General features: G+C 38.1%; 1 protein-coding gene across 1 annotated transcript in view; it reads right to left on the bottom strand.

Moving 5' to 3' along the window:
- The window catches only part of LOC127433168 (Kv channel-interacting protein 1-like), a 73,147-nt gene extending 70,611 nt beyond the window's left edge, over positions 1 to 2,536 (bottom strand). Inside the window, exon 1 of the mRNA XM_051684869.1 lies at positions 1,789 to 2,536. Within this exon, the coding sequence (XP_051540829.1) occupies positions 1,789 to 1,876 (88 nt within the window). The 5' untranslated portion in view covers positions 1,877 to 2,536. The remainder of the gene's footprint in view (positions 1 to 1,788) is intronic.
- Positions 2,537 to 18,761: the final 16,225 nt, after the last annotated feature.

Genomic DNA, 18,761 nt, shown 5'->3' with positions numbered 1-18,761 from the left:
ATCTGTTTGTGTTTTCTGGCCAATATATTGCTATCTATTTTAATTTTTTTTATTAAAGAGTTATTTTCTACTAAATATTCCATTCTAGTCTACTCTACTCTATTCTATTCTATTGTATTCTATTCTAAATTAACTCTTAATGGCTCCTTTGTGTGGAAAAGGTTATTCTCAGCTAAGTTTCTTCAACTATATTTTTATTTTCAAATTCAGTCTTACATAACAGTAATGCTCTGTACACACAAACACAAGTATTTGAGTCACATGCAACACAGATTTAGTGCCCTCTTGGCTTATTTCCTCAGTGTGTTGCTCTAGTGGTCCAGATAGGCTGATAGGATGATTTAGATTCCATACTGTAACTTCAAATCTTCAATATCCTCTTTAAATTAACCGCCTGCTCCCCTGTGTAAAGGAAGATATTTTCTATCTGTGAGGAAGATATAATGAAGGAGTTGGTAGAGAGTGGGATTCAATACGCAGTGCACTGTGAGGTTACGGCTCTCCGCACGTAGTAACAGCAGATAAACAGGCACTGCTTGGTTCCAGCATCTCTACAGGCACTGTCGGCATGGAGACAAACCATGCAGTGCTTTTTCTGCTGACACAGTGCTATCATATTCGAGAAACAGAAGCGATAAGAGAGATGAAAGGGAGAAAAGAATATCACTGTAAAACAAAGGGACCAGACTGTCATTTGAAACAAATGGAAAAGTGACAAAAAATTAAAAGGGATTTTATAGGGCACCAAGGTGGAAGTGGAATGAGTGGTTTGGAAAACGTGTACTCATGAAAAAAATATCCAGTTAAAGCATGGCAGAGTGAGGAATTGGCAATAATAGATCCTAATGTTGGCATATCTTTCTATCCTGCACTATACACCGATCAGCCGCAACATTAAAACTACCTGCCTAATAATGTGTGGGGGGCTCCCTCCCCCGCGTGCTGCCAAAAGAGCACGAACCCGCATCTCAGAATAGCATTCTGAGATGCTATTCTTCTCACCACAATTATACAGAGCAGTTATCTGAGTTACTGTAGACTTTGTCAGTTCGAACAGTCAGTTCAGTCCACAGAACTGCCACTCACTGGATGTTTTTTTGTTTTTGGCACCATTCGGAGTAAATTCTAGAGACTGTTGTGTGTGAAAATCTCAGGAGATCAGCAGTTACAGAAATATTCAAACCAGCCCATCTGGTACCAACAAACATCCATGCAATTATCTAATCAGCCAATCGTGGGGCAGCAGTGCAGTGCATACAATCATGCAGATACAGGTCAGGAGCTTCAATTAATGTTCACATCAACCATCAGAATGGGGAAAAAAATTTCAGTGATTTGGACCATCACATGATTGTTGGTGCCAGGTGGGTTGGTTTGAGTATTTCTGTAACTGCTGATCTAGATTTACTCTGAATGGTGCCAAAAACAAAAAATATCCAGTGAGTTGCAGTTCTGTGATCAGAAATGCCTTGTTGATGAGAGATGACCAGACTGGTTTGAACTGACAAAGTCTATGGTAACTCAGATAACCACTCTGTACAATTGTGGTGAGAAGAATAGCATCTCAGAATGCTATTCTGAGATGTGGGTCGGCGCTGTTTTGGCGACACAAGGAGGACTTACACAATATTAGGCAGGTGGTTTTAATGTTGTGGCTGATCGGTGTATAATACAGAGGTTGAAACATCAAACAAAGAAAAAACAGACCAATAATCCAATGCAATTACTAAACAAGCTCATTGTGTTTACTTTTTCTCTGAGTCTCCTCCTTCAGTGCAGGTGGCTTACCTTTGCTGAGAGTTCCAGATACGAGCCTCTGAAGGGACTGAATAAGTTTTAGCATGCCCTGTCTGCAGCGTCTGGAACAGCCGGCCATGGTGAAAGTGAATCCGTGGAGAGTGTGAACAAATAGCTTCTAAAACAGCCTAAACACAGCACAAAGATGGGCTGACAGATGAAAGTTATGTCCCATATGGCCTTCAGACTGCTTCTCAAGGCACTATCTTGCACATCCAGTCCCACAAGAGTAGCAGTTTAAACAAACGACTCCCAAGTCAAAGAATATCATGAGATGAGGAAAGTAGAAAGTGTCCACTTTTACTGCAGGATGCCCTTCATACAGAAAACACTAACACACACTTTCTCACACTCTCCCCACACACACGTACACAAACAAGACACTCACAAAGTGCATTTTTTGGCTCTGCCTCAGTGCGAACCATTTGAAGTTCAAAAGGAGACTTGCTGAAACAACCGACTGCTGCTGAATGAAAGGTAGAGGTGGAAAGTTGGTGAGTGTTGCAGGCTCAAAGCTCATAGACCGACCTGATGAATTATTAAGCAGATGGCAAGGACCCGCTGCTGCACTACACACTCTAAGAAATGCTTGGAGGAAGTTGAGTGTCCATGGAGACAAATGAGTGGCTTTCCTTTTCCTTCACGACTCTTCTCCTGGTCACGCCTCTGGCTCTAGTTGTATGTGTGTGTGTATGTGCAAGTGTGTGGTGTTGTGGCGAGAGGTTTGTGGTCTGCTGCGTTTTTTCTGACTGCTCTGTGCTGCTGGACAGATCCCTGCAATATAAAACTGGAGACACCACTGTACTCTCTCTCTCTTTCTCTCTCTCTCTCTCTCTCTCTCTCTCTCTCTCTCTCTCTCTCACCTCCCTCCCTCTCTAGCACACCTTTCACTTATGCTTTGTTGTAGCTGAGCTAAAACATGGAAGGGTCCTTTTTATGACCCAATCAGTCCTAATGTCTTTCTTCTATGTCTTTTTTTTTGTTTTTTTTTTTTGTGCCCTGACATTGGGAACCCAAAATAGTCAGACAGATGAGCAGGAAAGTGAAAGAGAATGAGAGAAGAGGTAATGAGAAGTGACTGCTCTGATAGATGGGAGGATGACACTGGAGTGAGACAAATAAAGATGAAAGGAAATATGATGCAGAGATGAGATGGAGAGAGGTACAGTATGAATATTTACATGTATGATGGAGGGAAGGTAATCAAACTAATACGGGAAGATGTGGAGGATGACCCTAGTAATCTCACATGTGTCTCCTCTAGAGCAGGGGTACTCAATGAAAGTTCCAAGAGGTCCAGTCTCTACATTTCCTTCCCAGCAAAGGTCCGGATAATAATACGTTACTTACGTGTATCATAACTTGCCACATTGGCAGCAATAGTACTTTGTAAATAAATAAAATAAAATAAAAATAAAAGCAAATCCTAAACAGACAAAACAGTCTCTTCAAAACAGGACAGGGATGAGGACGTTGGGGGTGCAGAGACAGCCAAAGTAGTGGGGTCTGAGGGATCTTCTACCAAAAGATAAAAAATTTTAATCAAGACTTCATCAGTCAAGGGCACTTGGGTATGAATATTAAAAGATAAGATCAACAGTTCATTTTGAAGCTAAATGACAGCAGTACAGTTTTTGTGTTTAAATATTTTTACATTCAGAATATGTGTGAATGGGACATAGTAGGCATTTTGATGGATAAAAAACACGGTATGGGGGTTCAGGGGTGTCCCCTGAGAAAAAAATTTAAAAGTCTGAAAGGACCATTTTTATATATTTTCCTTAAAGTGAGAATCTATTTACAAACAATTAACATAACAGTGAAGCATAAAAATACTGTTTGCTTAATTTAAGTATAAATGGGCTTTCCTTGCCACCCATGATGACAACTCTGATTAATTTTCACAAAATTAGAACAAAAATCTGTTTGTTTATTATGAAAGGCTCATAACATGCTGATTAAACTCTAAAGGCGGCATGTTAACGTCCTGAAACAAACCTGGCTTTGTTGAACCGTCTGAAGATAGTTTCACTTTGCTTCATTTTTGTTTTCTGCAGTGTGTTTAAGCGAAAGATGCCAGTATCTGTAGTGGGGTCTCTGCTACTGTTGTTAAAATTACAGCGCCTGCAACTACATACAGTAAATTAGCCTTTGTGGCACCTCTATAGCGGGGAAAGTGGCAACATGCGGAAAGCAGGAATAAAATCGCATTTAGCACAAGGGAATAATCGTGTAGAGCTGAGCACGCTTTATTCCGGCTGCACGCGTGTATACACGTATGCGTACACATCGTTTAGCCAGGTGTCAGATTACTAGCACAAAGATTTAGATCTCGGTCCGGACTGAATTATCCTTCGGTCCAGATCCAGACCGGAGTCTGCCTATTGAGTACCCCAGCTCTAGAGTTTCAGAAGAGATCTCAATTTTGGATGGGAATCGAAAGGAATGTTCCGATTCCAGTTATAATTTCCATTCCTTTTAACGTTTCTGGTTCCTTAACAGTTCCATTAACGATTCTAACTTTTGATAAAGAAATATTTGGAAATAAGAAATGGATTTTTATTGCATTTACTGCCCTCAGCTGTCTGTTGCCAAATGATGAGGTCATTTCAGATTTCATCAGAGCAGATACAGGTGCATCTCAATAAATTAGAATGTCATGGAAAAGTTCATTTATTTCAGTAATTCAACTCAAATTGTGAAACTCGTGTATTAAATAAATTCAATGCACACAGACTGAAGTAGTTTAAGTCTTTGGTTCTTTTAATTGTGATGATTTTGGCTCACATTTAACAAAACCCACCAATTCACTATCTCAAAAAATTAGAATATGGTGACATGCCAATCAGCTAATCAACTCAAAACACCTGCAAAGGTTTCCTGAGCCTTCAAAATGGTCTCTCAGTTTGGTTCACTAGGCTACACAATCATGGGGAAGACTGCTGATCTGACAGTTGTCCAGAAGACAATCATTGACACCCTTCACAAGGTGGGTAAGCCACAAACATTCATTGCCAAAGAAGCTGGCTGTTCACAGAGTGCTGTATCCAAGCATGTTAACAGAAAGTTGAGTGGAAGGGAAAAGTGTGGAAGAAAAAGATGCACAACCAACCGAGAGAACCACAGCCTTATGATTGTCAAGCAAAATCGATTCAAGAATTTGGGTGAACTTCACAAGGAATGGACTGAGGCTGGGGTCAAGGCATCAAGAGCCACCACACACAGACATGTCAAGGAATTTGGCTACAGTTGTCGTATTCCTCTTGTTAAGCCACTCCTGAACCACAGACAACGTCAAAGGCGTCTTACCTGGGCTAAGGAGAAGAAGAACTGGACTGTTGCCCAGTGGTCCAAAGTCCTCTTTTCAGATGAGAGCAAGTTTTGTATTTCATTTGGAAACCAAGGTCCTAGAGTCTGGAGGAAGGGTGGAGAAGCTCATAGCCCAAGTTGCTTGAAGTCCGGTGTTAAGTTTCCACAGTCTGTGATGATTTGGGGTGCAATGTCATCTGCTGGTGTTGGTCCATTGTGTTTTTTGAAAACCAAAGTCACTGCACCCATTTACCAAGACATTTTGGAGCACTTCATGCTTCCTTCTGCTGACCAGCTTTTAAAAGATGCTGATTTCATTTTCCAGCAGGATTTGGCACCTGCCCACACTGCCAAAAGCACCAAAAGTTGGTTAAATGACCATGGTGTTGGTGTGCTTGACTGGCCAGCAAACTCACCAGACCTGAACCCCATAGAGAATCTATGGGGTATTGTCAAGAGGAAAATGAGAAACAAGAGACCAAAAAATGCAGATGAGCTGAAGGCCACTGTCAAAGAAACCTGGGCTTCCATACCACCTCAGCAGTGCCACAAACTGATCACCTCCATGCCACGCCGAATTGAGGCAGTAATTAAAGCAAAAGGAGCCCCTACCAAGTATTGAGTACATATACAGTAAATGAACATACTTTACAGAAGGCCAACAATTCACTAAAAATGTTTTTTTTATTGGTCTTATGATGTATTCTAATTTTTTGAGATAGTGAATTGGTGGGTTTTTGTTAAATATGAGCCAAAATCATCACAATTAAAAGAACCAAAGACTTAAACTACTTCAGTCTGTGTGCATTGAATTTATTTAATACACGAGTTTCACAATTTGAGTTGAATTACTGAAATAAATGAACTTTTCCATGACATTCTAATTTATTGAGATGCACCTGTATATCAAATCAGAGATAAATGTAATACAATTGCAAAATGCATGTTACACAGATTTTTTAAAAACTTTTTAGAGGTATAAATGCAAACCATTAACTGGTCCAACTGTTACTAAATTTTTAATTAAAAAAATAAAAATAATAAAAGTTCTTATTTCATTCATTTATATGAATAACCAGTCAGATAAAAAAAAAAAAAAAAAGGCTCATAAATGCCCCGGCAAACTTTATACGAAATCGAAGAACAAACAGGCGTGATGTCATTTCAAACTAAATTTGGTTTTTGATTTTGTTTTGGTGGTTCGTAACAGCTCGCCAGTGCAAACTTTCAGAACAACTTCGTACCGGCTGCTAAACACCTTCATACTGCCATTGGTCCACATCATCGGTGGATGTGACTCGGTGCTCCACTTTTATGCCGACAGCTATTTCCAGTCATGTTCTTTAGTCAGTTAGGATCAGTCAACATGAACACACCAGCGTGCAGAGTTACTAAGCAGGAGCGAACTTATCTACTGTACATCTCTTTGATCGTTTGCATACCAAAAGGAACCAAATCTACTCAAATACTCTTAAGTGCCAACTCACGCTGTTGTTTTATATGCTGCTTCATACATGTGCTGTCTGCTGCCGAAAGTTATTCACACATTCATATAAGAGATGTTTCTAATCATAATTATTTGTCTGTGTTCTGCTCATTTATGCCTGTTATACACCCATATTTGCAGTAGTATCAAAGTCTTAGAATACTTAGAATGAGGCATATAGTCATTGATATCACATTTCAATGTCACATTAGTTGATGTTGTACATGTAGTCTTGTACGTCCTCATACTGTTTCGAACTTCTTTTTAGCTCTGAGCGAAGAACAAAGAACTTTTTAATGAGAATTTCATATCCTTAATAGTCATTTCTTTCAGGAATCTAACTACAATAATCGTGCTGTTTTGTGCTTTAGATTCAGTAGAGCTGGCTCATAAAAGCCATTTGTTCAGTAAACCTCACTACACTGGTCACGTACGCTGGGGCAGCACTGCCGCTGAATAGAACAGGAAACACTGTCAAGAGTACTTTAGTACAGTGTTCCGTCCGCATCTGCGGAAAAATGTACATTCAGAAACCGTTAACAAAACCAAAAGTCATGAAAATCATTCGCTTCCGAATGCATCCAAGTGGTTCTGAACATGAATCAGTTCTTGGTTCCCAACCCTAATCTCAACAATGTCACAAACTGTGCTCAGATTTTCCAAGATACCAGAGTCTGCAATCAAAAGTCAGAGTTTCCAATATGAACCAAACTGACCAAATTATTTCAATTCTTTCAAAACATTTCCCAAAACAATATGAGAACTAAAAACAATACAGCTGAAAAGATTAGATCTTTTGCAATGAATGAGCAACCTTTGAGCAACTAAATGTTCTTCTGGGTATAAACACAAATATATACAGTGTATATATATATATATATATATATATATATATATATATATATACACTGGCGGTTTGGAATAATGTACAGATTTTGCTTTTAAGGAAAGAAACTGGTACTTTTATTCACCAAAGTGGCATTCAACTGATCACAAAGTATAGTCAGGATATTAATAATGTGAAAAATTACTATTATAATTTGAATAAAAAAAATAAATAAAAAAAAACTACTTCAAAGAGTTCTCATCAAAAATAATCCTCCACGTGCAGCAATGACATCTTTGCAGATCCTTGGCATTCTAGCTGTCAGTTTGTCCAGATACTCTAGTGACATTTCACCCCACACTTCCTGTAGCACTTGCCATAGATGTGGCTGTCTTATCGGGCACTTCTCATGCACCTTACAGTCTAGCTGATCCCACAAAAGCTCAATAGGTTTAAGATCCATAACACTCTTTTCCAATTATCTGTCCAGTGTCTGTGTTTCTTTGCCCACTCTAACCTTTTATTTTTGTTTTTCTGTTTCAAAAGTGGCTTTTTCTTTGCAGTTCTTCCTATAAGGCCTGCACCCCTGAGTCTTCTCTTTACTGTTGTACATGAAGTTTCTAGAGAAAGTTTCTAGAGAAAGCTGTTTCTTTTTTGGCATTTTTGACCTAATATTGACCTTAAGACATGCCAGTCTATTTTATACTGTGGCAACTCAAAAACAAACACAAAGACAATGTTAAGCTTTATTTAACAAACCAAATAGCTTTCAGCAGTGTTTGATATTATGGCAAGTGATTTTCTAGTACCAAATTAGCAATTTAGCATGATTACTCAAGGATAAGGTGTTGGAGTGGTGGTGCAGTTTTTTATATCAGTTATGCCCACTGAGAGGTTTGTAGAGGTCATATTTCTGAGAGCACTAAACTGCAGTTAGAGAATATGTTAAGTTTGTCACCAGTATACGGTATGTCCGGTGTTGCATACTGAAATATTTTTGTACTGTGTGGGTAGAAGTGCAATGTGGATAGAGAGCAAGCAAGAGAGAGAGAGAGAGAGAGAGAGACTTTTGGTTTTATTGATTAAGATATTTACATAGCTGAAGTAATAGAATATGCATTAGACAAATACATTGGATTGCTCCAGATTTCCTTTTTCATTATTTTTCCAATTCTACATCCATGCTTTAATGAGCTGGATTTGTCAGTGTAATAATTATAAAGTAATTTGCATGTGCTGTGCAGAATGCATATACATGCACAGAAAAAAGCATTACAATGAATGAGACTTACCATGAAGGAAGAGACAGTAATACCACTGTATGCTATACACATCTACAGTACAACGTCTATTGTCTGAGTGTGTGCATGTGTTTGTGTGTTATGCCTGAAGGTACCGTTGGAAGAAAGAGACTGGATTAACTCAAAATGGAGCTGACCTAATCAGTTCAGAACAGCTTCAGTGAGGTTCAGTTCAGTTCTACAGAGATGGGTTTCAGTTCTGCAGGTCTATTACTCGCATTCCATTCGTCCAGTCATGCCGCAAGCTGCTGTGATGCAAAGAGGTATAAATTATATCTTCCGAAAAAGAAAAAAAAAACTATTATTAATGTAAATATGTGACTGTGCTCTTGGATACTTGAGCATCTGCTCATGCATGCTTGTGTTATGGATTATTTCACCCAATATATTTATGCATCAAAAATGAATATTCTAATTTATGAAATACCATGTTACTGCTACAGAAAGGTATAGTCTACTGAAGCCTAGCCTATATATAAAAGCCTACGATGCTTTTGGGAAATGCTGCCCTGGCCATTCTCCGTTGACCTTTCTCATCAACAAGGCATTTCCGTCTGCAGAACTGCAGCTCACTGGATATTTTTTGTTTTTGGCACCATTCTGAGTAAACTCTAGAGACTGTTGTGCATGAAAATCCCAGAAGATCAGCAATAACAGAAATTCTCAAACCAGCCCGTCTGGCATCAACAATCATGCCATGGTCGAAATCACTGCTTTTATGCATTGATAATTTTATGCATTGAACTGCTGCCACACGATTGGCTGATTAGATAATCGCATGAATAAATACATGTAGAGATGTTACTAATAAAGTGCTCAGTGAGTGTGTGTGTTATATATATATATATATATATATATATATATATATATATATATATATTATACTGCATATATGGGAGGATGGGGCTTGTCATATTTTTAACCCCAGTTAATATTTCCCAGGGCAGGTTTATTTTTGAAAGGCAATTTCTTCATAGCCGATTTCAAACATTTTCACCATTATTCTCCAGGAAAAAAAGATACTGTTCATTGAACACAAATTGACCTTTTGTAATAACATTCTTCAATAGTGGGGCATATTCTCAGACTATATGTGGCAAGTTGCCACTTAACCAGTGCCGTAGGTTTTATGTGAACATTGCGGGGTGACAGGGGAACGTGTCCCCACCATCACAACCACCAAAATCTACACTTCTCTTTAAATCTACACCCTGCATTAAACAGCTTATTCGCTGATGATACGACGGTGGTAGGTCTGATCACTGACAATGATGAAACAGCCTACAGAGAGGAGGTGCACACTCTGACATGCTGGTGGCAGGAGTTCAACCTCTCCCTCAACGTCAGTAAGACCAAGGAGCTTGTTGTGGACTTCAGGAGAAAAGACAGGGAACACAGCCCTATCACCATCAATGGTGCATTGGTGGAGAGAGTCAGCAGCTTTAAGTTCCTTGGTGTCCACATCACTGAGGAACTCACATGGTCCGTCCACACTGAGGCCATTGTGAAGAAGGCTCACCAGCGCCTCTTCTTCCTGAGACGGCTGAGGAAGTTTGGGATGAACCACCACATCCTCACACGGTTTTACACCAGCACTGTAGAGAGCATCCTGACCGGCTGCATCACTGCCTGGTATGGCAACAGCACCGCCCTCAACCACAAAGCCCTGCAAAGGGTGGTGTGAACTGCCAGACACATTAGAGATGAGCTTCCCTCCCTCCAGGACATTTATACCAGGCGGTGTGTGAAAAAAGCTCGGAGGATCATCAGAGGCTCCAGCCACCCGAGCCATGGGCTGCTCTCGCTGCTACCATCAGGCAGGCGGTATCGCAGCATCAGGACCTGCACCAGCCAACTTCATGACAGCTTCTTCTCCCAAGCAATCAGGCATTTGAACTCTTGATCGCTCACAATACATATATCAGCACTGCACTTTATTAGCCTCAGACTGGACTCTATACTTCTTAATAACACACTGGCAACTGACCCCAAGACTTTCACCCACTGTTGCACTTGTGTATATGGCTGAGTGACAATAAAGGGATTTGCTTTGATTATAGGCTTTTCAACCAAATTTTAAAAAGACAATTTTGAATCTCAAAACAAATCATGAAACAACAATGGAAAAGGTAATGTAAAAAAATATCAAAACATTGTTTTTGTAATTAAATATTGTAATTAATAAATTGTATACATGTATGACATTAAGAACATATGAGAAAACCTGCCCCAATAAAAGTGTGATCTGACTTTCATGAAAAATAAATGTTGATTAGAGAGACTGGTCTATTGGACAGCCCAATATTTTAAAAACATTTTGAGTGAATATTACATCAAATTAATATATGTTTAATTTCAGAAAGTTTGTGTATTTGTTTCATGTGCTATCATTAAGGATGCCTGTAATTTTTGTTTATTACCACACAAAAAATTTGCCTACTTAATCACAGATATCACTAAAACAGGTGTCCTGAGAAAACAAACTAATCCCATAGGCTCTGTAAAAAGTACAATTAATTGAGGGAGCAGCCTGCACTTTTTGTAGCGAATTAGAAGGCATTTTCAACGTCTTTGCCTTTTACATGTTTGGGTTTACTGACATCGGGTTGGCTGGCATGTCATTAGAAGGTAGGTTTTGGAGAAAGGGCGTTTCAGAATTCCATGATCAGTTCAAAACACAGAGACTTCTCAACGACTTATGATTTGCATATACTGTGGCTAACAATCCTCCAGTGTGCCCATGAAAAATGGTATCCCATTCCGATCTGTTCCACCAAGTCTGTGTAACATAAAACATTTCTAAACATTCGTTGCCACCCACATACAACAGAAACTCAGTTCTGCCATTACATCAAACTGTCCAAGTACACCCATTGCAGGCTATTTTTTACTGCTAACCATTTAATGAAGTTGCCACAGCTCACATTTACACACAAACACAAAGTGATATACACACACACACACTTAAGGCAAGGAACTGCACTCAGCACTACTGAATTAACCTCCTCTTTATCTCCCCTGAACCTACTTTGTGCCACACCACTGAATGACATGCTCTTCTCTTGACTGCTGAGAGCACACTTTTGTGTGTGCTCTTTTGAAAATATAAACATTGAATAACTGAGTCTATTTAAATATCTAACCATTTAAATTCTTCAGAATCATTAGCAAGTTCATGCAAAAATCTAGTTGTGATTTTGGGTTTGTAAGAGTGTGTCTAAGTGACACAGACCACCTGCTCAATAACTGCCCTCTATGAATTAGAACTGCAATATATTTCTGACAGTGAAAAAATTCTCCTTTGCTGGAAGGTGTGGATTTACTGTAAGAAAAAAGCAGCAGGTACATCCACGTCTTATTATTTGCTAAAAATAGACAAGTGACTCAATCCCATTCATTTGGAGTCTGAACACAAACCTCTTCAAGATTCAGCCAATTTTGAACAAACACTCTTTTCACCCATTTCCTCACAACACACTTCTTTCCCAACTTACAGTACTGTCATATTTTGACAGTGTTGTCAGAAATAATGTTCAACTGATTTGGGTTTTCCAATGGCCGATGGTGATACTGATATCTTGCAGCAGTATAGCTGATGGCCGAAACATAATACCGTTTAACAGCAGCAAATCTGATGTACACAAAATTTCTAAAACAAACACTTATTTTATGGAATATTTCCTCAAATTTGCTTAAACTTAAAGAACAAACCTTGAAAACAGAAAATGCTGACACAGCAAAATCCCCGGTGTTAAATTAACACTTCTTGGTGTCACCACGAGTCCAAACAAACTAACTCAGTGCAGTGTTGAATCTACTCTGTGTTGCGCTGAATGTTGAATTGGCCCAACAGTTAATGAGATCAAGTAGATACACTCTCTGAGTGATGATTGATTATTAGTGATGATACCTGGTTATTTTTAAGAGAGGTTTGTCTCTATTTAGTGTTGCTGATGTCATTTTGTTTCATTTGAAGTCACCATTACGGTGATTATTGTTCACTTTGGTTAGATACATGAACTTTGTTAGATTATACAACAATTTTGTTCCAGCCAGTACAATATTGTTCAAGAAAGAAATATTTGGTTAAGTTCAAGTATCTCTTACTAAGACTTAAAACAAAATATAATTTAGCATTTTAATGATTTAGGAAAAATAATTTTGAAATTTAGAGTGAATGTGGTAATAAAAAGGGGTCAGTGTGATACTGTTGTGACAAGTTGAGCAGTTACTGTCTTTAGAGTATATAATCATTTGAACTGACATTGAGACACACAGACATCAACATTTCACATACAAAACGCAACATCGGTGACAGCAAACTCATTTTCAGGCTCATGCCGCAATGCATGCTGGGTGCCAATGTTGAGTTCTGTACTATGTGGACACCCACAATGCATTGCGGCATGAATCTGAAAAGGTCCCTGTGTCCAAAACCGCATACTGTCACAGTATGTACTGTATTTGATGAGAACAGTATGCTCTTTAGGTATGCGAGAGGCAGTATGAATAGAATTCGGACATACTAACATCCAGGAACAGGGCCGGAGTGGCAATCGGGAAGATCGAGAGAATTCCCGCTGGGCCGGTCAAAAATTGGACTGGTTAGGTCCGCATGTTGATTGACAAACTTTCATCATATGTCGCATAACAATTGCCAACAGTCCGTAACATCCGGTATTTAAAGGATCAGAATTGCATCCGTATTATAGCGGACGCAGTCTGTATTTTATCATCTCACACCCAAACAAATGAGAGAGTAGCCTGTGAGAGACCGAACTGATGTTGCGCCGCTTTACTTGACAGCGTGGGAAGGATCACGGAAGATCCATCGAGAACAGATAGGCTACTAATAGCTGAATGGATGAACGTGCTTCAGGTACAAGATCATCACAAGTTTAATACTGACTGCAGTCTCACAATCTCAATAAATTAATCTCTGAAATCCTCTTCCCTAGCAGTGCAGAATGATAATAGCAAAATTATTTTTTGTCACAAAATAACAGAATACTTAAAGTAAATTAATACAGATGCAACAGCACGACACGGTACGAAAATAATGGGACTTTACAGCTCTCAAAAGATTAAACTCAACGAAACAAACTGCACAGAGTGCCTTCAGTGTTGTATAATGCGATAAAACTCTCTTAAAGAGACAGTAACCATTTTGCCTGTGTCCTGAACATTTACATTCCAAGTAAAAGAAAAGTACAAATGTGTTATTTGTAGTCTTTTATATCACTCTTATCTTTGTAAAATGGCACGTTTTTGAATGGCATGTAAAAATGTAAAAAAAAAAAAATTGTTTCACTGGATCTGTTGCTATTATAATTATCTAAAATACAAAGCACTGACCATTTAAAGTGTGAGCCTGTACATCTTGAAAGAGTTATAAACATGTACAGTTCTATAGTGTTACTATGTGCCTAGATAGTCTTTAAAATAAACTTAGTTTACCCAAAAATGAAATTTCTGTCATCATTTACTCACCCTCATGCCATCCCAGATGTGTATGACTTTCTGTCTTCTGCTGAACATAAATTAAGTTTTTTAGAAGAATATTTCAGCTCTGTTGGTCCTTTCAATGCAAGTGAATGGTGATCAGAACTCAGAAGGTACAAAAATCACATAAATGCAGCATAAAAGTAATCCATACAACTCCAGAGGTTTAATCTATGTCTTCAGAAGCGATATGATAGGTGTGGGTGAGAAACAGATCAATGTTTAAGTTTTTTTTTTTTTTTTTTTTTTTTTTTTTACTATAAATTCTCCTCCCTACTCAGTAGGGGGCAATATTCTTATGTAAATCACCAAAAACAGAAGAAGAACTCTTAAGAGAGAGGAGTGCTTATGAAAGTGAAAATGGAAATTTATAGTAAAAAATTAATTATTGATCTGTTTCTCACCTCTTCTCATTTACTTGCATTGAATGGACCAACAGTTCTTCTAAACATCTTCATTCATGTTCTGCAAAAGAAAGTCATACACAACTGGGATGGCATGAGGGTGAGGAAATGATCAAATATCCCTTTAACATTCACTTATTTTTACAACACACAATGTAGTCTTATGACAAAGTGAAAATCTTAGTGAATGCCGTATGTGGTATAATGACATGAAGAGCTTAAATAATTTTCAAGTAATTGTATATATTGCATATTTTTGCTGTGATCTTGTTTTATTGTTATCATCTTCACCTCCAACCCCCCTTTTGGGTGTGGGCTGACTTGGACATGACATCCCAGGCTGAATATGAATCCCACTCCGGCCCTTATCCACTCAAGTTCGGTTAAACAAGCAACGAGCAACGTTCTCTGTGTATACAGCACTTACTGTTGAAAACAGCCTTCCATCCCGCGGTTCTCCGCTATTTGTTTTAAATCCAGCATTTGAACGTGATATCTCCTCAGCTCTCGATGCATTGTGGGATAGGAAAGTGTTCAAATGATTCACACTTCGGATTCCCGCCGGAAGTAGTAGGTCATCCGGGCATTTCTCGCTTACTGTTTTATGAATACTATGGATTCGGATATACTACTTCACTGGCATACTGTTTTTGGCATACTATATTGTAGGGAAGTATAGATATTCAGATGCAGGGTGAGTGTTGATTGTCACTGTTGTTGCATTTTGTATGCCGAGTCTTGATGTCTGTGTGTATCACTGACAATTCAAGAATGTTATCCCTTAGAGAAAGTATATGCTCAATTTGTAAAAACATAATTGCATATACCCATCTTTATTATTTACAGATAATATTTCCATAGTAAATGTAAACTTCAAATTAAGTTATGACTTTTATTCTTTACTGTTTGAATGATGCCTCAATGAAGTACTTGGTCTCATCAAAAAAGTATCCTCTCCATGGTGCATCACAACTGTTCTCTTGAATAATACTGTACTGGTTGGAAAAATAAAATGTGACAATTATACAAAGTTCAAGTGTCTAACCAAAGTAAACACTTATCACCATAATAGTGACTTCAAATGAACCAAAATGACATCAGTAACACAAAATAGAGATAAACCTCTCTTAAAATATGTACACATATGAAAAATCAAATAACCCGCATTTTTTAAACATCCTCAAATGACATATTAAGAGTCTGATTTTCAATAATCTATTTTATTTGCAGCTGATGTACATCTCAGTAAAACAGATTAAATTGTTGTGGTGTCTGCTGGTTTGTTCTCTTGTTTTCCTGTTCTTGTTGTCTCTCACTCTTTTCTTCAGTAGACTCTGCTTGTTAACACCAGGTGTTATCACTAATAATCAATCATCACTCACAGAGTGTATCTACTTGATCTCATTAACTGTTTGGCCAATTCAACATTCAACACAACACAGAGTAGATTCAACACTGCTCAGAGTTATTTTTTAACACTCATGTAGAGTGGACTCATGGAGACACCAAGGAGTGTTCATTTAACTCTGGGGATTTTGCCCATTGACAAATCTATTGATAGATTTTATAACTGACCCAAGTGAAAGTTGACACTCTTGTTAATTGGCCAAGCAAACACGGTTATCAGGCGATGCAGGTAATTGTAACATGGCCAAATATCAGCCAATTAATTGGCCTGGCCGATATATATGTCAACCACTAGTCAGAACTACTTGCTTTCATCCACACTAGTTTTGTTTACTTATCTCAAATGAGTAGGCTAAATAACTTTAGTCCTGCAACTGTATCTGCACTATATTTGCAATTGCTACAGAGGTTTTGTGCTTTGCACTTTAGAGATCTTCTTGGCGATTGAAATTTAACATTGACTTGTACTCATTCTAGTAATTACCAGTTGCACAATATGTGCACATCCTTGTCTGTTGCTTTGGCGAGAAAGCGTCTGTCACTAATGTAAATGTAATATCATATCGCTGTTTTTTTTACATGTTCTCTATACCAGTGCTGTCTGACTTTCCTAATTGTGTGTATTTGGAGAGAAAAAGAGAGAAAGTTAATGATCTAGACATAGTTAATGTGATAAAATGAGATAGTGGTATGACAGGAGGTAATTATAGAAATATAGAATAATTTATGAGGAGAGATAATTTATTGGGACAATGATATAAAGCAGGAATAATTTGCACTCACAGGCCAACATTATAGTTTTCTGGCTTCTAATGGATTATACCCTACCACTATCCTGCTACACCTGAAAAGCAGTCAGGTTACTACAGCATTTGTTTAGTGCAGCATTATATGCAATAATGGATCAATGTAATGTGTAATTTAAGTGAGTCTGAAAAGTGACAGATAGCAGGTGCAAAACAGATGTGGCACCTCATATCAGAAGCAAATTGGAGGCAGGTCGCATGATCTGAAGTCATGGTTACAGCAGTTTCAAACTGACAGGGGGGTACTTATTATCTGTATCTGTATTCAGATATAACCGGATTTTGGGTTTAAACCAGAAGTTTATTTGAATATGGTGTAAATACCTGCTGCATGCTATCAGCATCTTCTGGAGCCCATGCTTCAAAATGGATTTTAATGATTGAAAAACATGTTATTGGTGGAGATGATGATATAATAACAGTAATGACATAAGACTAACTAGATAGGTAAAGTTTGTCAAGACAAACTGTGATGTAGGCTTGACAAAGCCTTGTCAGAATTTTTTTTTCTTTCAAAAGTTTGAACTTTTTTGAACAGTAAGACAAACTGCCAGCTAGCTGGATGATGGATTTATGACAGTTAGAGTAAATGAGCATTCCGTTGGCCAATTTAAACATTCCCTCAATGTAAATCTATGGGAATTTTTCTGATTTTGGATCATTCTGCTGTGTGAAAATCATAAATTATATCAGCTAGATACACTTTTCAAGAACGGTCTGAAGATATATGCCTATTTGGTGGATGTAGCTTGAAAGCTCTAGGAGTTATTGTTAGAAATGTTAGTCTCGGTTTAGGGATTTTGAAAAAACTCTAAATAAAGTTTGTAAAATAACAGCTGTCTTCACCAAGTCAACATAATATTATAAGGAAGGGCAATAATATTGGTGAAAACAATGGCAATGCAACATATTTCAGCTTTTCATTTCTCTGTCCATTTGTGCTTGTAGGAAACAGATCCCTAAACCTAATGTCACCTGAAGTAAAAATAGACACTGTCCTCTAGATCCTGACTCGCTTGCATGCCCTTGAATGAAACCATGTGAAGCTTCACTCTTTCCCACTCACTCCCTTTTTTCTCTCTCTCTCTCCCTCTTTTTATTCTCTCTCTACACAATATAAACAATTCTAAGGAATAGACAATCCACTGAGTAGGGGTGTTCTACTCTGCTCAGACTTTATATGAAAGGTTCTTTTAACAAATAGAGGTATTTTCTGGTGCCATCACTGATTGTATCCTTATCTTTCATTAGTAACAGACATAATGTTTGTCTCATTTGACTTATATTCACACATTTAGGCAATTGTTTTTCTTGTGTTCCCTTGGGGAAAAGAGAATGAAGGACAGAATATGTATGTGCTTTTATCACGTTTTCTTCACTGCTCTGACCATGTCCTAGAGAATTCCCTTTGGGCTCTCTCTGTTATAATCTTGCTTCCTCTCTTTCTCTCTCTCTCTCTCTCTCTGTGTGTGTGTGTGTGTGTGGTAAACGTATTTTTCTGGTTGCTGGCCTCATGTGATATGCATTGTTCTTTACTCTGGTGTTTTGCAGTTTGGGCTTTGTGGGCTGTTTGGAGAATGCCAGCTTTGTTTTTATACATAAATATGAAGGTCTGTTTGGCTTTACAGAATCAATAAAGAAGACCTTTAAAGTCAAATCTCTCTCTCATTTGGTCTAAAATACAAGTGAAAAGACTGTCTTTAATGGTGCGTTCAAGTCATGTTGGAATGATCAAGTTGAGTGCACATGAACGCCACCACAAAGTCATAATTACCAGTGGGATTTTCTTTGAGCCCTGACTTTCCAAGTTGGGGCGTGTTGATTAAGGGATCACGGCCAAAAAACAAAATAGTATTGGTATTAATTCCGTTTTACTTGTGAATTTTGACTGCTTTTTTAGTTTTATGCATTTGTTGTACTGTT

The sequence above is a fragment of the Myxocyprinus asiaticus genome, chromosome 43, assembly GCF_019703515.2.
Source record: "Myxocyprinus asiaticus isolate MX2 ecotype Aquarium Trade chromosome 43, UBuf_Myxa_2, whole genome shotgun sequence".
In the NCBI taxonomy this organism is placed as follows: domain Eukaryota; kingdom Metazoa; phylum Chordata; class Actinopteri; order Cypriniformes; family Catostomidae; genus Myxocyprinus; species Myxocyprinus asiaticus.
Note: the sequence above shows the minus strand (reverse complement) of the source record. Positions and strands in the feature narration are given on the sequence as shown.